The sequence below is a fragment of the Artemia franciscana genome, chromosome 5, assembly GCF_032884065.1.
Source record: "Artemia franciscana chromosome 5, ASM3288406v1, whole genome shotgun sequence".
Taxonomy (NCBI): domain Eukaryota; kingdom Metazoa; phylum Arthropoda; class Branchiopoda; order Anostraca; family Artemiidae; genus Artemia; species Artemia franciscana.
In genome coordinates this window covers 42715122-42739767 of record NC_088867.1, presented here as the reverse complement: position 1 = coordinate 42739767, position 24646 = coordinate 42715122, and the positions used below count along the sequence as shown (strand labels likewise).

Below are 24646 nucleotides of genomic sequence, written 5' to 3'. Positions count from 1 at the left end.
GGGTATATCACTAACACTGGGCCTACTGAACAATTGTTGATGCTTGGAGTTCTAAATTTCCACGAAACTTCAAGATAGTTCTAATGACAACAGACGCAAAGCTAAGGTTAACATTAATAATTTAAGGTATCTGTAACTTCTACTAGTCCGAATGTTCGTATTTCAGGATTCAAATGCATGATTGAGATCAAATGTATACTAGATTAAATGCAGTGTTGTGGAAGTAACTAATTATAAGTATTTAAGTACGTATTTAGTTACAAATAAAATCAAGTAATTTAGATACGTTTTTTTTTTGTATTTTGTGTTCCTAAATACTTTTGTCTATCAAACATAGTTTTCAAGAGTATTCATTATTTTTTGGACTGCATAGTTTGTATGGTTAGGTTTTTATGGCACTTGGTATTAACCAAGTGACATATAGCAGTCGCCAATTCTGTCGGTCTGTCTGTCGGTCTGTCGGTCCCGGTTTTGCTACTTTAGGCACTTCCAGGTAAGCTAGGACGATGAAATTTGGCAAGCGTATCAGGGACCGGACCAGATTAAATTAGAAATAGTCGTTTTCCCGATTTGACCATCTGGGGGGAGTGGGGGCCCGGTTAATTCACAAAAAATAGAAAAAATGAAGTATTTTTAACTTATCAGCGAGTGATTGGATCTTAATGAAATTTGATGTTTGGAATGATATTGTGTCTCAGAGCTTTTATTTTAAATCCCGACCGGATCTGATAATATTGGGGGGAGTTGGAGGGGGAAAACCTAAAATCCCGGTTTTGCTACTTTAGGCACTTCCAGGCAAGCTAGGACGATGAAATTTGGCAAGCGTATCAGGGACCGGACCAGATTAAATTAGAAATAGTCTTTTTCCCGATTTGACCATCTGGGGGGGGGGGAGAGTGAGGGCCGGTTAATTTGGAAAAAATAGAAAAAATGAAGTATTTTTAACTTATGAGCGGGTGATTGGATCTTAATGAAATTTGATGTTTGGAATGATATTATGTCTCAGAGCTCTTTTTTAAATCCCGACTGGGTCTGATGACATTGGGGGGAGTTGGAGGGGGAAACCTAAAATCTTGGAAAACACTTAGAGTGGAGGGATCGGGATGAAACTTGATGGGAAAAATAAGCGCAAGTCCCAGATACATGATTGACATAATCGGAACTGACTTGCTCTCTTTGGGGTAGTTGGGGGGGGGGGAGTAATTCTTAAAAATTAGAAAAATGAGGTATTTTCAACTTACCAACGGGTGATCGGATCTCAATGAAATTTGATGTTTAGAAGGATATCGTGTCTTAGAGCTCTTATTTTAAATCCCGACCGGATCTGGTGATGGGGGCGGGGAGTTGGGAGGGGAAACCTAAAACTTGGAAAACACTTAGAGTGGAGGGATCGGGATGAAACATGGTGGGAAAAATAAACACAAGTCCTAGATAGATGATTGACATAAACGGAACGGATCCGCTCTCTTTGGGGTAGTTTGGGGGGGGGGTTAATTCTGAAAAATTAGAAAAAATGAGGTATTTTTAACTTACGAACGGGTGATTGGATCTCCATGAAATTTGATTTTTAGAAGGATATCGTGTCTCCAAGCTCTTATTTTAAATCCTGACCGGATCTGGTGACATTGGGAGAAGTTTGGGGTGGGGAAACCTAAAATGATGGGAAACGCTTAGATTGGAGGGATTGGGATGAAACTTGGTGGGAAAAATAAATTGGTATGAAACTTCATATTTAGAAGGACCTCGTAACTCCGATATCTTATTTTAAATTTCAACCGGATCAAGCGTAATTGGGAGGGGGCAGTTGGGGGGACCGGAAATCTTAGAAAATACTTAAAGCGGTGAAATCAGGATGAAACTGGATGGGAAGAATAGAAACCTGTCTAAGATACGTGACTGACATAACTGGACCGGGTATGCTCTCTTTGGTGGAATTTGGGGGGGCGGGGGCGGTAATATTGAAAACTGAGGTATTTGTAACTTACGAAAGGGTGACCAGATCTTAATGAAATTTTATATTTAGAAGGATCTTGTGCTCTAAAGTTCTAATTTCAAATTTTGACCAGATCCTGTGACATTCGGGGGAGTTGGAGGGGGGAACCGGAATTCTTGGAAAACATGAAAATTGGAGTATTTATATCTTACTAATAGATGATCGGATCGTAATGAAATTTGATTTTTAGAAGGAATTCATGTCTCAGAGCTCTTATTTCAAATCCCGACCAGATCTTTTGACATTGTGGGGATTTGGAGGGGGAAATCTTGGAAAAAACACTTGGAGTGTAGGAATCGGGATGAAGCTTGGTGGATACGTGATTGACAGAATCGTACTGGATTCGCTCTCTTTGGGGGAGTTGGGGGGAGGGGTTCAGTGATTTGGCGAGTTCGGTGCTTCTGGACGTGCTAGGGCGATGAAAATTGGTAGGCGAGCTGCACAATTTGACTTGATAAAGTCGTTTTCCCAGATTCGACCATCTGGAGGGCAAAAGGGAGAGGAAAAGTTAGAAAAAATTAGGTATTTATAACTTACGAGTGGGTGATCGGATCTTAATGTATTTTGAAATTTAGAAGGACTTTGTGACTCAGAGCTCTTATTTTAAATCTTGACCGGCATTAAGCCTCTTATTTTCCTTTTTAAATCAATCTATTTATTCATAGAATTTTGTTAGAGCTCATACCATATGATCTCTTGGCTCTTAGCTCTTCTCGCCTCGTCACGAGTGCCATATGAGCTCTTAGCTCTTGTTAAAATACTGAGTTAGAGGAAGACCCATAGGAGCACTTTACTGGAGGCCAGCTATATTTATAGAGTAGGTACATATAAAAACAACAAAAGTTCAGTAGCCAAGGGAAAATTTTAATTGGTCGTCATTGTCAGGCAAGGTTTTATGCGTAGGACCACTAGGCGTAGGTCCAAGGAATAAAAATTAGGTGGAACATATGTGGAGATGCCGTTTTTGAGAAGTTATTAAATTTTAGTCTCCGCTTCAAGCTTTTACTTCTTATGAGACAAATGATAACATCGGGTTGAAACAGAGATTTATGTGGAGATGAGACAGGTGATAAACATCAAAATGGATATTGTTTTAACATCTAACCACAAGTAGACTTGTATGCAGCCATGATACTACCTATCCACGTCACCTAGCCTACTCCTGCATCCACTTCCACGTGGTTAACCTGACATAGCAGACTTGTAAATGTCTACTTGCCAGTTGTTTCCCTACTGGTTGTAACTCTTTTCATAACAAGTCTTTTTCCTCTCCTAGCTGAAAAGGTTAATTAAGCAATTTTGAACCTGTTTCTTAAACATTAAAAAATAGGTTTGAGAAGCAAAATAACATTTAATTCAGATAAGAATAAGTTTGTGGGTCTTTTGGATGCAGTATGTAACAGAATCACTTTAGAAGACTCAGACTAAAGCGTGGATGCGCAAACTGTAAGGGGATTAAGGCTAAATTTTTATTGTCAGGGTATAAGGATGAGGTTTTTGGACTTTGGTACTTCCGTACCCCTTGACTGCTTTGCCTTCTTTTGCAACAAACAATTCGAAATAATTGACGAATAGGGAAAGAAAAAAGAGCCAAGAGCTCATATCGCACTTGTGACGAGGTTGGAAGAGCCAAAAGCCAAGATTTTCTTCCCCCCGAGTTTCATTACGATCCCTTCACTCTAAGCGTTTTCCAAGATTTCCGGTTTCCCCCTCCAACTCCCCCCAATGTCACCGGATCTGGTCGGGATTTAAAATAAGAACTGAGACAAGAGGTCCTTCAAGATGTCAAATTTCATTAAGATCCGATAACCCGTTCGTAAGTTAAAAATACTTAATTTTTCTAATTTTTCTGAATTAGTCGTCCTTCCACTCCCCCCAGGTGGTCAAATCAGTGAAGCAACTATTTCAAATTTAATCTAATTGGGTCCCTGATACGTCTGCCAACTTTCAGCGATCGCTACTATCGATCACGTATCTAGTTTCGGATCTTCTTCATGCAAAAGTTGGGTGGTCCGGGATTCAAACTTGAGACTTCTTGCACCCTAAGCGAGAATCATACCCCTAGACCACAAGCCATGCTTAAAAGAACAATCACTTGTTTAATTGGCAAATAAATTTCTTCTCAACTATCTTGTTCGCTTCCTTCCCCCCCCATAAGGTCAAATCGGAGAAGAGACTATTTCTAATTTAACCTAGTCTGGTTCCTGATACGCTTGCCAACTTTCATCGTCCTAGCTCATCCGGAAGTGACCAAACTAGGAAATCCCCCCTCCCAACTTCCCCAAAGAGAGCGGATCTGGTCCGGTTATGTCAATAACGTATCTAGGACATGTGCTTATTCGTCCCAACAAGTTTCATCCCGATCTCTACCCTCCAAGCGTTTTCCAAGATTTCCGGTTTCCCCCTCCAACTTCCTCCAATGTAACCGGATCTGTTCGGGATTTGAAATGAGACACAAGGTCCTTCTAAATATCAAATTTCATTAGGATCTGATCACCCGTTCGTAAGTTGAATATACCTCATATTTTCTTTTTTTTCGAATTACCCCCCCCCCCCCCAACTCCCCCAAAGAGAGCCAATCTAGTCTGGTTATGTCAATCACGTATCTAGGACTAGTGGTTATTCTTCCCACCAAACATCATCACGATCTCTCCACTCTTAGCGTTTTTCAAGATTTGCGGTTTCCTCCTCCAACTCCCCCTAATGTCACCGGATCCTGTCAGGATTTAAAATAAGAGCTCTGAAACACGACACTATACCTGACAGAAACAGTGATAATAGAAATTCGGAAAGTGGAAATGACAGCTCTGTAATTGTTTCAGTTGGAAATTTACTTGACTAGCAGACATAAAAATGAGACGAAACAGAAGAATACGGAATTGAAAACTACTTATCCCCTCCCCTCACTTGCGTTGTGCGATCCAAGCCCTGATTCTTGTTACTAGTAAATATGGTGAAACAGCTATTCAAATGTGCCATGTAAAGAACTGTACCATGATTCAATGGGGAAGTGTCCTGTGAAAGGCAACAAGGTAGAGCTTAAAAACCCTCTGATAAAAAACAAAATTCAAGGTCAAAGCAGCTGATTTTTTCCCAATGCAACTCGGTGGAATTTTCGAATTGATGCTGTGAAAGAGATTGTCGAAGTGCAGGACCTCAAGGGAGGAAAATGAGTTCTGAGACCATACTGGCTATGCATGACGTATGAAAACAAAGAAAGGAAATAATAAATGAAAAGAGAAAAATCAAATAGGTGGAAAACGTGGATTTTATCAGCCAGTAGCAAAAATATGAAAAACAAACATATATTTCCACAAGGACCTCCGTCAAGTCGTCCTCAGTGCTAAAACAAAAAAAAATAAGAAAGAAGAAATAGAAAAAAAGAAACAAAGAAGAAACAACAACAAAATCTAACCTTTTTAAGTGAACTGTACGAGAGGCAAAAAGACACTGAATCAAACAACAAAAACCAACTTGAAATCAATGAAAGAGAAGTTACCAATTAGATTGATTAAGTATCCTTTGCCTTGCAACAGATTTCGCCTGTCTACAATTTTATTTTTCATTAGATATGTGTACAGGTTGTCTTAAATTAGACTGGGCGAAAATATTCATAGAGTCTTTTAATATTAAATAATTATAAATTAGGCTTAAGGAAACATCTCCCGTGTCTCTATTTATAGAGACACGGACTCAATTATAGATTTATAGATTTATAGAGACTCTATTCAATTTCTTGGAAACTTGCGAAAGAAATCGAATTGTTCCTCCTTCTTTACGTTACAATTTACACTTAGGTACACAATCTGAAGGCCCATTTAGCCAGAGAATAGGTTTCAAAACTCTAACACATATTTTAAAAGACCATAGACTCAAAAGATATATCCTTAGTAATAAAATATCTAATTTCAAATCTTTATTACATCAGACTTTATCCGTTCCAGATTTTCTCCAAATTTTAAATATCTCACAAAGGTCTTTCCGACACGTTTTTAATTTAGCGAAAACTCGCTTATCAGAAAAATTTTCAAAACTCGAATTTCAACATTTTCAACAAACACAGATTTTCCTTCCTACATTTTGTCCTGGTTCTCCTTTGGAAAATCCATCTTCCAGAACGATTGCATGAACACAAAATTTCAATTGACAAGTCCCTGAGATTGGAAAATAAAAATGACAACTTTAATTCAGCTCTGGCCCAGCATATATACGAAAATCCTGACCATTTAGCTCTTTTTGAAGAGGCAACTTTAATATCTACCGTAAATGGCCTACCACAATATTTTAAAGAGGCAAATGAGATAAAAAACAACAACATATAAATAAAAATTTTGCTATAAATAGAGACATGGGAGATATTTCCTTAAGCCCGATTTATAATAATTTAATATTAAAAGACTCTATGAATATTTTCGCCCAGTCTAATTTAAGACAACTTGTCCGCATATCTAAGGAAAACCGAAATTGTACACAGGCGAAATCTGTTGCAAGGCAAAGGATACTTATTCAATCTAATTGGTAACTTCTCTTTCATTGATTTCAAGTTGGTTTTTGTTGTTTAATTCAGTGTCTTTTTTCCTCTCGTACAGTTCACTTAAGAAGGTTAGATTTTGTTGTTGTTTCTTTTTTTCTTTTTCCTCTTTCTTAATTTTTTTTTTAGCATTGAGGATGACTTGGCGGAGGTCCCTGTCGAAATATTTGCTTGTTTTTCATATTTTGCTACTGGCTGATACAATCCTCGTTTTTACCTATTTGATTTTTCTCTTTTCATTTATTTTTGTCCTTTCTTTGTTTTCATACATCCAGGGAGGATGGATACTGGGACAAATCTGTGACCAAATCATTGATTTGATTTATGAAGAATTGATACATATTGTGCTAGCCAAAGCTGGAGATCAATTGACTGATTGTGATGATATGTTGACTGAATTGATCAAAGTGACATTGATCAATTGTGATGAGCTTTAATTTCAACAGTGATGTCGTTGAACGAGCACGGATTCTTCTTTAGGCTGTAACATCAAAATTCAGTTACTGAGATGAAAACCGTTGAACGGTAAAAACTGTTAAACGGTAAAAACCGTTCGATTGAGGTTTTGAAATAATACCCTGATCATGCAAAGGTTTTCTAAAAGTTCACTACTGCCATACCATCGCCTGATCCAGTGGAACGTCCGGTTCTCACTACAAAGCAGTCAGATTGGAAATAAGAGGTTTGAGGAACTTTCATTGTTAAAAGCAAACTCCCAACTTTGAATAATGAATTTCTTAAGAATTTTCATCATAAATGGCACGCTTTGAGAAAAAAGGTGTTATGTAGCTAGAGTAATTTGCATTTTTTGGTTTCCATATGATTTATTATTATTTCTTTTTTGTTTTCTTTATTTGCTTTTTTCTCTTTTCTCTTTTTTTATGTAGCATCCATTGGAGTCTGGTTAATCTATTTAATCTTGTTTAATTTATTTGATGTGTTTAACTTTTTCATTTTACTGATTTAGTACTTAATTGAATCGTACGTACCCCTCCTTCTTTTTACAGGCCTAGGAGCCTTTGGGGGGTTAGCACAATGTAAAGGGGTTGAAAAATGTATTGTAAGAACCAGACACTGAAGGCCAAATACATGAATTGGCTATTATAGGATTTTGGATTTTAGTGACCTGTCTTTACTTAATTCTCTCAAGCTTTAGTATAATTATTACATAGCTCTGACATATCTGTCAGGTTTAAAGTTTTATTAAAAGTCGAGGAAATTTAAAGAATTACGGAAATACAAACAGTAAATACTAAATATTATACATTGCTATGTTTCAGTATATTTATTAAATGGCCAATTAATACATACACAGTTGCAAATTTACTGGCTTAACGGACAACGATTGCAAGATTTTGCAATGGAGCCTATGTGTCGCTTTCCAGAAGTCCCAACAATACCTAAAACAGAAGAAAAAAATTCAGTTAAATCCTCAAAGAGCTTACACTTTTTCGCGGTTTTCAATAATTGACATTTATCAGAACAAATTTGAATGTCTTCAAAAGTAAGACCGAAATGTGGATGTTTGCCACATACCTACCTTTCTACTAAAAGTTTTGAAATGGGTAAAAGAGGTTGAGATTTGGAAAGGCCTTGCGTCCAATTTAACCGTTCTTCATTGCCCTTAATCCTTGTCATGGTTGCAGCAGTACATGCAGCCTAGTAAAGAGCGAACCACAGCTCATAGTAATCAAAAGTTAAAAAATCCGTTTAGAAAAAAATGCATAGTAAAAAAAAATGCCATCTGACACTGATTCGGGAATCATAACTATTATTTCGGTTCGTCTTAAAGGTAAAAGTTTCTTGCGAAAAGAAATTTATGGTGATCTCCAAAAAAACTGAAACCCCTCAAAAATGAGGTCAGATCAATGTCGTTTTCATTTGCCTTTCTTCCTTTTCGGATGCACAATCTTACGTACGGAGAAAACATTACAGTGGAATTGTCAAGTAAATAATTTGAATAAGTAAGTATAATAATAAGTAATCGTTCTTTCAATATACAACTTTGAGGAGTTCCAGAACCACATGCCTACACTTCTCCAACCACTAAGTGTCAAGGGGTTGGGGTCAAGGGTGTAATTTCCTATGGGACAGAGGGAGAAACTGCCCCTCCCTGACCTCAAATTTTCCCGGATTCCAGTTTGCCCCCCCCCCTCTGCTGAAATTATAAGAAAGAAATTATAGGAAGGTCGTAAACATAGTAATATCTTTTATATGAGCTATTAAAAATCCGTCTAAGATGCCTGCAATACAATACACCCAATAACAATACACCAATACCGATACATGTGATATCGATACGCCCGATACCGATACAGCATACAGCCCTTTCCCCAGGGACTATGGAGGGTCATATTATCACTAAAACCAATGAGAGTTGACCTTTGAACTATTTTGAACACAATGGCCTTCTCAAATTTTGATTGAATAACTCTGGGGGGAGGAGGTCCTTAGGGAGAGGGGCTAATTGCCCTCTAATCTTTTTGGTCACTTAAAAAGGCACTAGCATATTGAATTTCTGTTCAAGTAAGCCATTGAACATCTCTCTATGATGTTCTACTAATTCGCTAGCCCTGGTAAAAAAAAAAGAAAAAAAAAAAGAGACACATCAGTGCTACCCATGCAAAAAAGTGATTCCCCTTGGTGTTCAAAGTGGAGGACTGTAATTGTCCTAAGAAATATTTTCAACCATTCTGATTCCAATGGTACACATTTTATATCGATCTGATGCCATTTTCAAGGGGTTTCAGGTTCTTTTTCGAGGCCACCATAAATTTTTTTGCAATAAAATTTTACTTTGAAGATTAACCGAAATAATAGTTACCATTCCTAATTCAGTGTCAGATGGAAATTCCTTTTCACAAGGCAGTTTTTTTAACAGCGCGTTTTTCAACTTATAGTTACTATGGGCTGTGGTTCGCTCTTTACTAGGTTGCAGCTACTGCTGCAACCATGGATTTTTTTATTTTTTAAACAAGATATTGGTCTTTAGTTCTTTACTTTAATATTGAAATAGATTTTCTTAGTTTTAAAAATTAAATTTAGTAGCAACTAAGAAAGTTTCTCCAGGCGAGTAGCTTCGGCGCAGAAGGTTAACTAAGTAGACAGCTTTGTATATCCAGACATATTTGTGGCAAATTTTGCCAGCTCAGCAGAAATGTGCCTTTAGACTTAGGGAGTTATTTGACCTGTCCCTAAATAGAAAAGCCACTCATTGCTTAGAAATGAATCGAAATTTCGAAAAAAGATAATTTCTTGCATAAGTAGGATAAATGGCATCATAGAATAAGCTTGTTTTCATTAAAAAAAAAACGTGATATAGATCTTTAATTCTTTGTTTTAACATTGAAATAGATCCCTTCCTGGGACATGCTTTAAAAAATGAGACTAGAAAATGACTGAAAAAAAGCACAGGATACCGACACCGATATGCCCGACGCGATATATGTGATACCAGTACGCCCGATATCGAAACTGCGATACTGATACGCCCGATAACACGTACAGCCATTCCCCAGAGACCATTGGGGGTAATAAAATCACCAAAACCATATCTACTGGACCTTTGAACTGTGTTTAACAAAATCGCAATCTCGAAATTCTTATAGGACGACTTTAGGGGAGGGGCTCTTTAGGAAAGGGAAAGGCTATTTGCCCTCGAATCTATTTGGTCGCTTAAAAAGTGCTAAAAAATTTAATTTCTGTTCAAAAGAGCCATTAAATATCTCTTTATGATCGCTAGCCCTGGTGGAAAAAAGCCCTGGTTGTCCTAGGTTAGGTGTTCGACCATGCTGATTCCAATGGTTAACTTTTTGTTTCGATCTGACACCATTTTCAAGGGGCTTCAAGCTCTTTTTCATAATCACCATGAATCTCTTCCCGGAATAAACTTTTACTTTTAAAATTAACGAAAACGATAGTTACCATTCCTGATTCAATGTGAGACTAAATAATAAAAACAAGTTTTTTTAACGGAAAGTAAGGAGCCACATTAAAACTTAAAACGAACAGAAATTACTTCGTATGTGAAAGGGGCTGCTTGCTCATCAACGCCCCGCTCTTTACGCTAAAGTTATTTAGTTTCTGAACGTTTTTGAATCAATGCATGTTTTGATTTTGGCTCTCCGCAGATGAATAATTAAAACGAAATCTGCATATTTATTTTTTTTGGCTAAATCGCTTTCTCATTGTTTTTATCGAATGATTTTGAGAAAAAAAAGGAGTGGGGGAGGAGGCCTTGTAGTCCTCCGATTTTTTGGTTACTTAGAAAGGCAACTAGAACTTTTATTTTTTACGAATGTTTTTATTAGTAAAAGATATACGTAACTTATAAATTAGCTTACATAACGAACTTCTGTATTCTCATGTTTTTATTACGTATTATTTTATATATATAGATATGAGGGGGTTCACCCCCTCGTCAGCACCTCGCTCTTTACGCTAAAGCTTAAATTTTGTCCCAATTTTTTTAAGAATGGCCCCTGAATCACAAAAGCCGTAGAATAAATAGTTGAAATCACTAAAAATACTTTAGCGTAAAGAGCGAGGTATTAGGAGGAGGTGAGCCCATCATACGCGTAACAATTTCTGTTTGTTTTAAGTTTTAATTCTGCTCCTTACTTTCAGTTGAAAAACTTTTTCATATTTATTTTTTCATTTTTTTTAAATAATGCTAGAAAATCCTGCGCTCCCTTCATGGAAATTTTCTTCCCCCATGATAAATTCCTCCAAGTAATTTACAAGGAATTTTCTCCAACATCCCCCTCTCTTCTCAATCCCCCCTCCAAACCAAAAAATCCCCCTGAAAACGTCTGTACACTTACAAATAACCATTACTATATGTAAACACTGGTCAAAGTTTGTAACTTGTAGCCCCTCCCACGGGGACTCTGGGGGAGTAAGTCGTCCCCAAAGACATACTTACAAGTTTATTCGACTACGTTGAATAAAAATGATATGTCAGAATTTTGATCCGGTGACTTTGGGAAAATAATTAGCGTGGGATGGGGATTAGGTCCAATATTTTTGCTCACTTAAAAAGGGCACTAGAACTTTTCATTTCCATTAGAGTGAGCCCTCCCGCAAGATTCTGAGCCCTCACTGGGTCGATACGATCACCCCTGGGAAAAACAACAAAAAAAAACAAAAAACAAACAAAAAATAAACACGCATGCGTGATCTGCCTTCTAACAAACAAAAATACAAAATTTCGCATTTTTGTAGATAGGAGCTTATTCTCCTTGTGGAAAATGCCCCCCCCCCCTAGAAAATTCCTCCCAGAAAAACTCCATGTGTTGCCCAAAAACAAATTCTATATTTAAGCAATAGGAGAATTTTAGAACTTATAGCCTTTTCTCCAGGAGCATTTGGGTGATATCACCCCTGGGGGTAGAGTTATTAGACCTAACAGTGCTAAATTAAATGGATATGTTAAAATTTTGATAGGATTTCTTCGAGGAAAAGAAGGGCATGGGAAGTCGGCAAACTACCCTCCAATCTTTTTGGTTACTTAAAAAAGGCACTAGAACTTGAATGAGCCCTCTCTCAATCTTTTAGGACCATTGATTCAATACGAAAAATCACCCTTGGGAAAAAAGCACGCATCCGTGATATGGGAAAAAAACATGTATCCGTGATTCTGACAACAAATACAAATACAAGTTCTTAGATAGGAACATGAAACCTATACACTAGGATCCTCTAATATGCTGAAACTGATGGTGTGGTTTTCATTAAGAACGATTTACTTTTTGTGGGTGTTTCCACCCTTTTTCAAAAATAAGTCAAATTTTTTTAGGCTCGTGACTTTTGATAGGTAACATTAAACTTAACGAATTTCTTGCATTTGGAATCAGCATAGAAATCCAAGTCTTTTGAAGTATTAATTTTTATCGAAATTCTTTTCTTAGAGTTTTGATTAATATTGGGTCGAGTCGCTCCTTACTTACATTTTGTTACCAAGAACCGTTTGAAAAAAAAGATTCTGTCGTCTGGACAAAACTTCCAAATAATATTATAATCCTCCTCCAATGACCAAACATAAAAGAAATTCTGGATAATAATAAATTAGGGGAGGAAAGATTTATTTGTCAATTACAAGAAAGTAATTATGTTGTTTCCATTAATTACAGTTCATTCATTAAGATTTTCACAAATTTAATTTTTGCTGAGTTTTGTGTGATTTTATACTTTTTAGTATTTCTAAATTTCAAGGCACCATCATAGCTTTCCATAGATGGCACTTCATTTAGATTCCAAGGAATACCACTAGAATGCCAGTCATTTTAACTGTAGTAATGTCTATAAACATTGTTGTGGCACGAAACCGAACGTCCCCTGTGGCTTGTATTTTTAAAACTGTATCCATTGCTTGATACAAAAAAAAAGTTTGATAGAACCATTAATTGGATTTTCTGTATTTAATGGGGACTACCAAGGGCAATAGTTTTTATACAACTATTTATAGTGAATTTTTTCAAAATAGTGAATTCTTGGTGCGCTGGATTCGGGATCCCTTGTCTGAGAGGACGCGGGTTCGAATCCCAGTGTACCCAATTCTTCAGTTTGGGACGGGGGTCAGTGGCGTGACTCTGTAAGCTTAGCCAGAGTCGACCCAGCTCTAAATGGTACCTGGAGAAATCTGGGGAAGGTAAACAGGAAGGGTGTGCGAAAGCACAGGATGGCTGGCCCCCAACCCCCCATTGCACTTCCTGGCTGAAGGGCCAAGAAACGGAGATCAGCACCGCCGGTACGGACTGTAAAGTCTAATGCCGTTTCCTTTACCTTTCACTTTTTTTCTTAATTTCCGTTGAAGCTAATAAATCTTGAAAAGCAGGTATTTTCTACCTAAAAATTTCTCATTTTGCACCTTTGATTAGTCTTCCTTGTCAGTTTAAGAGTAAACGCAAGAAAAAATTACGACAGCACTTTTTTTCGTCTTGTAGTACTTTTTTCTGGTAAGATTGTGATCACGTGACAAAGTGAAGTGGTAGCTCCGCATTAAATTTACCAAAAGTTGGAGAATACCAGAAAATGAATGAACAATCCTGTTGAAATCTTAGTTAATTAGACACTTCACTTAGTAAAATGTGTCTAAAGTTGGATATAGGTTCTGTACCAAAATTGCATCAGCAAGGACGTAACACCTGGCAGATGGAAAAATTTATCACAAAAAAAGGGCACGAGAAAGGCTACAGAAATAACCCAACGCCAACTGCAATTATAACCTAACTGAAGTAAAACGTTGTACATTCCAAAATTTATAAAGGAACGCTCAAATTGTTTACATGAAACTGCATTGGAATTTGCAGATTTAGACACCATTTGGATTAGAAAATCCGATTGAGCTTGCACATCAGGAAATCTTTACTAATGCTTGCCATTAGTGCTGTAATAAATAGTCAGAATAGTTATTTAAGTGGTGATCTACGAACATCATCATTTTTAACTAATTATTGAATATTAAGTTGGCAGGCTACCAAATTTTCTTTCCACATAGATGAAGTACTCAAAGTGAGATTGCCACTCAACTATTAGGAATTCATTAAATTTTTATATAGATCCATACTTACCTTATTACCTTACTTTACCTAGTTACCCGCAAGGTATTACGTACTTAAATATGTCGTACTTACCTCTTCTTAAAGCAGAGGGGAGTCTGGTCTTCATACTTATCTTACTTTACCTAATTACCCGCAAAGTATTTCGTACTTAAATGTATCGCACTTACCTCTTCTTATATCAGAGGAGAGTCTGGCATTCTTCATTCGTCTATTGTAAGCCGCCGGATTAATTATCGTTCTGATTCCCCTCCGTTGCCGAAAAGCTTTAAGAAGGTATGTGTCAATGGGAGAGGTAGAGGGGGGATGTCGAGACCATGCTGCAACTGGTAATTTACTTTCAAGGTGATTGCTGGATTGAGCACGTCCACCACTATAAATTTTACGTACTTGACCATAGCCTCGTATTTGAGCTTGTTTAAAACTGGGACTATTGTAGTACCTCAGACGCTGTCCTGATTTAGCCGCAAGGGAACCAATGTGACGCTTTTCCAGAATGAATTTAGCGTTTTGATCGTTTAGTCGAGAGTCCTGACATAGGATCTATAAAAGTAAGTTTCATGTACTTATTCCCAAAACAAAAGAGTTGATATCACATTTTCATAATCTTAAAGGAGATTAAAAGAGTGGTTTGAAGCTATTGATAGGTGGATAGGTAGATTTTTACTTAAGCCTTTATATCACGTACATACCAATTAGTCGCAAAAAGGCCGTTCTGGCCTGTAATAGCGACTATATTCATGTTACATTAATCATCAATAATACTAACTCATTAAATACACAAAAAAGAAAAAAAGGCCTAAAAAATTCTGGATAGCCCACTCTCATTCAATAGCCCACTTCTAGGAGATAGTCCGCTTCTCTTCACAATCATGATGACGGGAAATTTTTTTTAAGGGGATTTAGGTTAAAAGAAAACATTTAAAAGTTATATTTATAACAAAATATTTTTAACCAGTATCTTATCTTCTCCAAGAGGGGGATTTCTTTTGGATGAATTGGTATATGAATTCTCCTACTTTCACCAACCCTTGTATACAGTATATATTTTTAAGATTATTAGTCTTCGAGCCACAAAATATACCTCCAAAATAATAATCAGTTAAAATTAGCCAGCTGTAGCACCGTTAGAAGTACAATATTTTCAGCAGAAGATAGCAATAACAAGGCTGTTAACCCATAGTGTAAATGGTCACAATAAGACACTAAAGTGTGTGTAAGATCGGAAGAGAAAAAACAAAAATACCGAGTCAGGCTCAATATTAGCTCACATGCACGATGTGAAGTTTCCACAAACCTTCATTTGTACCGTTATCTTTAGGAAAGGTATGATACTGTGACACATAAAATTGACCTGTTTTTACTGAAGTACCTAGGACAATGGGAAATGAAGCTCACTTTTGAAGAAAACTGCAAGACTAGTCCCTTTGGGTTTGGATATGATAAAATTCTTCTGTGATAGTTTTCTTTATACATTAATTCCATTCTTAAGATTGAAATGTAACTTAACATGGAAGATTGTCTTTTACCACTAAAAGCTATGTAAAATTTCTCACTTACAACTAAAATTTTGAAATGTGATAAAAGAAGATGAAGATTTCCTCGAGACTAATGAAACCTATAAGCTCCTCAATCAAGTCGGAATCAGAAATTATCAGAGATTATCAATGATAGCTTCTCAGACATCCCAACAATCGAATAAAATTTGACAGTGCTTTCAGTAAACAGCATAAGAGCACCATAATCCCCCTATAGTACGAATTTTTACGTCACAATTTTGTAATAACTGTCTTATCATTAATTGCTACAAAAAAAATACTATTAACCCTTATGTATCTTTCTTATCTTCAGAGAGGATAAGTAAAATACATAAACATGTTAATCTATCTCCCCCTCTGCAAGAAGAAGGGGAGATAGATTAACAGGGTGGTAGTGTGTGACTCAACCGCAAAATCTCTCATCTCAGAAGTACCATTACCTGAAAGGGTAAGTGCTACTGAACTAACGGTTATGTAATTCACTCCTACCAAAGAAATACCATTAATCCTCTACGTATGTTACTTATCTCAGAGACGAGCAGAAGGAGGGATAGGGTAACAGAGTGGTAGTGTGGGAGGGAATTTTTTGAGGTTAAATTAGTTAAAAAGTCTCTTTTGTTTCAGCAGAAGGTAGCAATAACAAGGCTGTAAAACCATAGTATAAATCGTCACAATAAGACAGTATAGTATGTGTAAGATTGGAAAAGAAATAACACAAATACCGAGTCAGGCTCGATATTAACCCACATACACGATGTAAAATTTCCTCAAATCATCCTTTTTACTGTTTTCTTTAGAAAAGGCATGATGCTGTGACACATACAATTGACCTGTTTTACTAAAGTACCTCGGACAATGGAAATTAAGTTTGATTTTTTTTTTTTTGATTGGTCAAACAGATACACGCACAACCATTTATGCCTTGAAAATTCGATAGATTGGGAACTCAATTTTCAATATGAAATACACTGCAGCTGAAGATACAAAAATCACTGGCGAAATGTCTACAATAAATAAGCCAAATACACATGGTAGTAAACGGCTTAAGAAGGTAAAGCTTTCACTTTGGAAGGTGCAGTTGTCTTTGGAAATAAATAGGTTGTTAATCTTTTGGATATTTACAGAAAAAAAGTCGTAACAATAAGGGAAATGATGTACAGCCCTAAGAACTTCATAACTTTCAAACAACAACAAAAAAATATAAGAAAACTGCTATTTTCAGGTGCGACTTTACCTAACATAGGCTCAGGGGGTAAAAATTGTTTTAGTTTTGTGGGGCTTGGTACACAAGTCTGTTCTATTCTTTGACACAGACAAACTAATGACATCTGTTGCAAATGCACTCAAACGATCATGAAAGATCGAAAATATTTTGGAAAGCTCAATATATAGTTTTTCAATAAATTTAAATTGACCGACGAGCCTAAAAATATTTTCACGATCACGTTCTGGCACCCTTTAAGCTAAAACTGTCACCTTATGCAAAACGGTGCTTTAGCACAATCTTTTTTGACAATTAAAAAGGTCATTAAAAATTATAATTTTGTGATGAATTTACTGGTAAAGTTTTTCATCAAAATCGCTAACCTTTTTGGGACTAGTTTATCCTTTTTCCTAAACTGGGCACAATTCTCAGACTCGTAAGTTTGGAACTTAATGAGTGTTAAATATGTTGAAGAGTCGTTAAAATAAATATCATTAGTGTAATAATGTAGGAAAACTGCTTCCACAAAAATTTTTTTTAAAAGAAAAGTTAAAAGCTACATTAAATCAAAGATGAGCAGTAATAAAGTCAAATGTTAATTCCAGTCATAAGCAATTGCAGTTGCAACCACAATTAGTCGCAGTGGCAAGCAGTCATAGCCACAGTCGCAAGTATTCCAAAGTAGTAGCAGTAGCGGCAGTAGCAGCAATAATAGCAGCAGCATTGGCCCTGATAGTTTCGAAATAATAACTTTAACCGTTCCTAAAATGTTCCAGATACGCCCTTTTAATGAGCTCGATGCACATAATGTCGTTTGTTGTAGTTCATTATCCTTTCAACATTCCCTGAAGTTCTACTTTAACACACTTATAGCCTTTTCGGACAAACCCCAGATCAAACACCCAATAGTAAATCAATCAATCTTATATATAAACAATGGGCAAATGACTTAATTTATAGTCTTTGCTCCAGAGTCTGTTGGGGGCACATTATCCTCGAAGGCATAACTATAGGAAGGCATAACTATAGATAAAAGGCACTGTAATATCAATTAATACAGCCAAAAACTTGGATTTTCTAAATATTAAGAGTTTGGATTAATCTAAATATTTATTAAGTTTGAAGGGACCTTGAAGTTAAGAAGATGAGAAAATTTGCCTGATTTTGGAATATTGGGGAAAATCCCCGAAAAATACGAATGATCTTGTTTAAAACCAGACCATCAAACTCAGTTTATCATAAACCCTGTTGCAGATGCTTCAAAATCCTATCTACAAAATGTGAAAGTTTGCACATTTTTCTCCAAAGAAAGACAGTGGATGTTTTCTTTTTCGGGAACGACCACACCAAACCAACGGCTCTAGAAAATCTGGATAGAGCTCATTGGACCAAAAACTAAAGTTCTAGTGTCTTTTTTAAGAAGCCAAAAAAATCGTGCCACCTGAAACTGGTGTTTTCTGCCGTAGTTGTAGCACAACTTTATGATTTTGCCCAAAAATACAGATTTTTATCGATTAATAATTCCGACCTATCCAATCGATGTAAAAATATAAAAAATAACATGCTCGACCTTTTAGTTTCTAATGAAATATAGCCGTGGAATGACACATTCATTTCTAAAAAGTCACGTAATCCATTTAAGATAAGAATCTAATGTAGATATCAAACAGTTCGTGGTAACGAACTGTAGTAAGGAGCGACCCGGCTCAATAGTAACCAAAACTCTAAAAAATGGAATTTTGATACCAATAGCTACATCAAAAGAATTGCATTTTAATGCTGGTTTTAAATATATAAGTTTCATCAAGTTTAGTCTTACTCATGAAAAGTTACGAGCCTGAGAAAATTTGCGTTATTTTAGAAAATAGGGGGAAACGCCCCCTAAAAGTCATAGAATCTTAACAAAAATCACACCATCAGATTCAGCGTATCAGAGAACCCTACTGTAGAAGTTTTGAGCTCCTATCTACAAAAATGTGGAATTTTGCATTTTTTGCCAGAAGGCAGATCACGGATGCGTGTTTATTTGTTTTTTTTTCTTTTTCCCAGGGGTGATCGTATCGACCCAGTTGTCCTAGGATGTTGCAAGAGGGCTCATTCTAATAGAAATGAAAAGTTCTAGTGCCCTTTTTAAGTGACCAAAAAAATTGGAGGGCACCTAGGCCCCCTCCCACGCTAGTTGTTTTCCCAAATTCAACGGATCAAAATTCTGAGATAGCCATTTTATTCAGCGTAGTCGAAAAACCTTATAACTATGTCTTAGGGGACGACTTACTCCCCCACAGTCCCCGTGGGAGGGGCAACAAGTTACAAACTTTGACCTGTGCTTACATATAGTAATGGTTTTTGGGAAGTATACAGGCGTTTTCAGGAGTATTTTTTTGGTTTGGGGGAGGGGTTGAGAAGAGGGGGATATGCTGGGGGAACTTTCCTTCGAGAATTTGTAATGGGAGAAGAAAATTTCCATGAAGGGAGAGCAGGATTTACTAGCATTATTTAAAAAAAAAATTAAAAACTAAAAGTGAAAAAGCTTGTTCAGCTGGAAGTAAGAACAGCAATAAAACTTAAAACAAACAGAAATTATTACCCACATGAGGGGCTCACCTCCTTCTAATACCTCGCTCTTTACGCTAAAGTATTTTCAGTAATTTCAACTACTTATTCTACGGCTTTTGTGATTCAGGGGGTCATTCTTAATGAATTGGGATAAAATTTAAGCTTCAGTGTAAAGAGCGAGGTACTGACGATGGGGCGAATCCCCTCATATATGTAATAAAAACATAAGAATACAAAAGTTCTTTACGTAAGCTAATTTATAAGCTACGTAAATCTTTTACCAATAAAAAGATTCGTAAAAAATTAGAAGTTCTAGTTGCCTTTTTAATTAACCAAAAAATCGGGGGGCAACTAGGCTTCGTCCCCCGCTCTTTTTTTCTCAAAATCATTCGATCAAAATTATGAGAAAGCCATTGAGCCAAAAAAAAATATGCAAATTTCGTTTTGATTATTCCCCTGCGGAGAGCCAAAATCAAAACATGCATTGATTCAAAAACGTTCAGAAATTAAATAAAAAAAACAAGTTTTTTTAACTGAAAGTAAGGAGCGACATTAAAACTTAAAACGCACAGAAATTACATCGTATATGAAAGAGGCTGCTTCCTCATCAACGCCCCGCTCTTTACGCTAAAGTTTTTTACTGTTTTAAAAAGAGGAATTGAGAGAAAGAGTCAAACTTTAGCGTAAAGAGCGGGGCGTTGATGAGGAAGCAGCCTCTTTCATATACGAAGTAATTTCTGTGCGTTTTAAGTTTTAATGTCGCTCCTTACTTTCAGTTAAAAAAACTTGTTTTTTTTATTTAATTTTCTTTAAGGCTTCATTTAACTTCATTTTAGGGCTTTATTGAATGTGTAACTGGAGAAAATGGGCACCTGGGGAAATCTGGGAGGGTAAACAAGAAGGGTGTGCGAAAGCACAGGATAGTTGCCCCCCCCCCCACCCCAATTGCAATTCCTGGCTGAAGGGCCAAGAAATGGAGATCAGCACTGCCGGTAGGGACTGTAAATTCCAATGCCGTGAATGTCACTCTGAATGTTTGGAGGGCAATTACCGAGTATCCTCAAAGAAGATTACGTTGTTTGAATGGGAGAATTAGCATCTAGGGAAGAGATTTTGTTTTATGTCAGGGGCATGACTTCTTCATAAGCTCTCTGCAGATAAAAAGTCATACTTTCAATTTCATCAATCACAAATGAAAGTCTTCAATTATCTGTAGGGAAAAAAATCCATCAATAGTTCATCATCCCAATCCCATAACCAATCCCAGACAATATGCCCGAATTATTGCTGAAACTAAATGCATTTAAATTACAATCATAGGCTCAGATAAGATACTATTGAATAAAAAGAAAAATATAAAAAATGCTTTCTAAAATAAAAACATGCTACTGGAAGTGTTAATCTTGCAATAAAAAAAAGATCTTTTTGGAATTTTGCTACAATATGATTTGGTACATTGGCCATGGGAGAGACAAGTGGAAGTTTAATATAGCGAAAGAGATTAATTGCTATCTAAAGTAAAAATCAATAAATTAGTGAGAGGTTTAGGTAGTGGGAAGATCTATATTTACCCGCTTATAGATGGACCACATAAATTAGAACAAGGTAGTCTTTCCGTAGCTGGTAAATCTTTGCGTTTCAAATCAACTAATATTTTTGAGCCTGATAGGGAAAAAGTGGTTTCCAAAGGTATTCTGGGGTCTAAACATCTGCTTTATAGTGACACACTCACGAAACCCTCAAACGGTATGCCCACCAAGAAAAATTGATGCTGCAATAAAGAAACAATTGAAGTTGTAGAAGAAATGAACTTAAAAACAATGAAGTTACAAATTGCCCACCAAAGAAAAACTGACGCTGCAATAAAGAAACAATTGAAGTTGTAGAAAAAATGAATTTAGAAACAATGAAGTTGCAAATTGCCCACCCATAAGAAATTGATGCTGCAATAAAGAAACAATTGAAGTTGTAGAAAGATGAAATTAAAAACAATGAAGTTACTAATTGCCCACCAGTAAAAACTGATGCTGCAATAAAGAAACAATTGAAGTTGTAAAAAATGAACTTAAAAACAATGAAGTTGCGAATTGCCCACCCATAAAAATTGATGCTGTAATAAAGAAACAATTGAAGTTGTAGAAAAAAATGAACTTAAAAAGAATATATATATATATATAAATATATATATATAATATATATATATATATATATATATATATATATATATATATATATAATATATATATATATATATATATATATATATATATATATATATATATATATATATATATATATATATATATATATATATATATATATATTTTAAATAAATATATATTAAAATTATATAAAATATATAATATATTTTAAATATATTTTAAGTAAATGTATATATATATATATATATATATATATATATATATATATATATATATATATATATATATATATATATACGAAAAGAAAAATCACCAATGCAACAGCACAAACACATTAAAAAAGAAAAAAAAAAGGAGACAGAAGGAGAAAAGGAAGACTGTTTTCCCAAATTAGTGACTAATATAGATCAGCACTTGAATGAGGCCTTAACCCTACTCATCCATACAATCACATAGGTCAAACAGCATGCCATACACAATCCACCATAAAGAATAATCCATGGACAGGCAGTCATGTCGTCAATAAGTATAAGTCGTCATTTACCAAACAATAAAAATAGTAAGGACAAATAATTCAGAGGCAACAACCCAACACAAGGGCTCATCAGGAGAATACACTTGCCTATAGGGTTTCGGCACTTTAAATTCTCTACCCAGTCAAGTGTTGTGCCTACCACAGAATATCCATGGTGTCCCCGTGTCAGGTATCACCCCCAAAATATATGCCTATGAAAAAAAACCCAGCAAATGTAGAACAATTAAGTAACACCAAAACAAGCTTACCCTGTTAATTCTAATCCCTATTCGCAAGTTTGGAGGTTTTATCCTTCCTCCCAATATTCAATAGACTTAAGGTAAATTATTTCGATTACCATTACTGAATCAGCTTCAAATGGTAATTTTCCTCACTTGAGAGGTTTATTTTCAAAAACTTTTAAAATTTTGGTTACTATAAGCTGATGTACTTTTTTTCCTATAACTTAATTTCGGAAAAAACTTTTCCTACAAGAAAAAGTGTTTTGAAGAGAAATTAAAAGCTAAATTAAATCTACGACAAGCAGGAATAAAGGCAAATAGTAATTGAAGTACAAAACAAACACAAATAACAATAAATAAACAAATCAAACCCATAACAAACTGAAATTACAATAAATCATCAAGTCAAACTTAAAACGAAAAAAAAAAAACTACCAATAACCGAAGAAGCTCTAACGCCACCTGTTTCTCTAAAGACAAGAGCTTTTCTATTTTTTTCCATGTCTTATGTTTTCATTTGTCGTATGATCAACAAAAAAAGAAACAAAATCCTCATAATAATCAAGACTACTGGAAAGAGCTAACGAACTTTAGATTGATAGTTAAATATATATCAATATTCATTCCTGAAAGTCTCAGTTTGTTGTTAGCACTGCTCTAGTTTCTGGTAGTTCCTATAACAGTAGTAGCCACAACATTAGTTGTAGCCGTACTAGTAGTAGCCATAACAGTCGCACTAATAGATTTCGTATTAGTTGTAATGATACTAGCTGTGAAAGGAGTAAGAATAGTAATATAAGTAGACATAGTCATAGTAGAAGACGTAATAGTTGTTAAAGTAGCAGTAGTCATAGCAAGAGTAGTCGCCACAGTAGCTGCAGTAGCCGCATTAGAAGTACCCTTTGCAGTAGCAGTTGGAATAGCAGTAGTTTTGTAGAATTAGCAGTCGTACTAGTGGCAGTCATGGAAATAGTAGTCTTAGCAGTAGTAATTGTAGTAGCAGTAGTCGTAAAAGTATCAATGGTAGTGTTATTGGTCGTAGGAATAGTAATCGTAGTGGTAGTAGTTGTAAAAGTAGTACTTATATATGTCATAGTAGCAGTTATCATAGTTGCAGCAGTTGAAGCAGTAGTGGTCGTAGTAAAAGTGGTAGTAGTAGAAGTTGTAGTCTAAGCACTAGTGCTTCTAGTAGTTACAATAACAGATATCGTAAAAGTGGCAGCCCTAGCATAGTAGTTATAGCATTAGTAGTCTTAGTAATAGAAGTAATAGGGGTCACTGTATGTGTTGTCATAATAGTGGTATTTGTAGCAGTGGTTGTAATAGTAGTAGTTGCAGTTACAGGAATAGCAGTCGTAGTAATAGTAATCGCAGCAGCAGTTGTTGTAGCATTAGAAATTGAAATAGTATTTATTGTAGTAGTAGCAGTAGCAGTCATAGTCCTAGTAATAGTAGCCGTAATAGGTGTAACAGTAGTATTCGTAGAAGTACGCGTAGTAAGAGCAACAGTTGAAGTCTTACAAGTAGTTATTGTAGTAGTAGCAGTGATAGTTGCAGTAGTAGTATACACATAGTGTCTTATGGTTAATTCAGCATACCCCTCAGCACACCCTAAAAGTTTCGTCTTAACAGCCTAAACCGTAATACCCTAAGCGTATCAGATATTGATGATACGCCTTTTCACAATCTGAATATACGCAACGTGTTTTTATTTAGTTCCATCCCTCTCAACATAAAATTGTATCTTAATACCTTTAGCCTTTATGGAGACATAGGATCAAACACTCTCTGTCTCCCCAATAACAAACCTTTATGTCAACAATATGCAGCAAGTATAACTATCTTTCCTTGCCTCAAGGACTTTGAGGGTTATATCACACCCGAACGTATAGGTATAGTTTGGACCTTTCGACTATTTTGAACAAAATGGCTATCTGCAAATTTTATCCAATGTCCTTGGGGAGAGGGAAGCAAGAAATACAGAGGGAATCGGGTGGGGATTTTCACCTTCCAGTTTGCTTGGAATTTTAAAAAGGTTGCTAGAACTGTCAATTTCCAGTTGATTGAATCCCCTCCGAAGTTTCTATGCCAGTTACTTCCATACGAAGTTGCCTGGTGAAAACAATAATGCATCACGTTTTTTTTTTTTACGTCAGCTCTACGGCAATGCCAATGATTTTGCAAACATGGTTAAGCGTTCGAATTTGATCTTTATTTGTCTTGCTTCTAGTGACGAGTGAAACACAGTGAATCAGGAAGTGCAGTCACTCAAATATTGCATCATTTCCCTGTGAAGCAACGTTTCAAAAGATACATGTATTGTATTATCTCGACAAAAGGTAAAGGT

At 35.9% G+C, this 24646-nt stretch overlaps 1 protein-coding gene and 1 long non-coding RNA gene across 3 annotated transcripts in view; one reads left to right on the top strand and one right to left on the bottom strand.

The window, feature by feature from the left end:
• LOC136027446 (uncharacterized) overlaps positions 1–24634 on the top strand; it is a 100884-nt gene extending 76250 nt beyond the window's left edge. The window contains exon 3 of one of the 2 annotated variants that reach the window (XR_010617596.1): positions 24530–24634. This is a non-coding gene — a long non-coding RNA (uncharacterized LOC136027446). Of the gene's footprint in view, positions 1–6799; positions 7000–24529 lie in introns of those variants that run through there. The other variant, XR_010617597.1, reaches the window with a different exon arrangement.
• The window catches only part of LOC136027445 (uncharacterized), a 29452-nt gene continuing 12533 nt past the window's right edge, over positions 7728–24646 (bottom strand). The window contains exons 2-3 of the mRNA XM_065704725.1: positions 14254–14626; positions 7728–7924 (exon numbers count right to left, since the gene is read on the bottom strand). Of these exons, the coding sequence (XP_065560797.1) occupies positions 7848–7924; positions 14254–14626 (450 nt within the window). The 3' untranslated portion in view covers positions 7728–7847. The remainder of the gene's footprint in view (positions 7925–14253; positions 14627–24646) is intronic.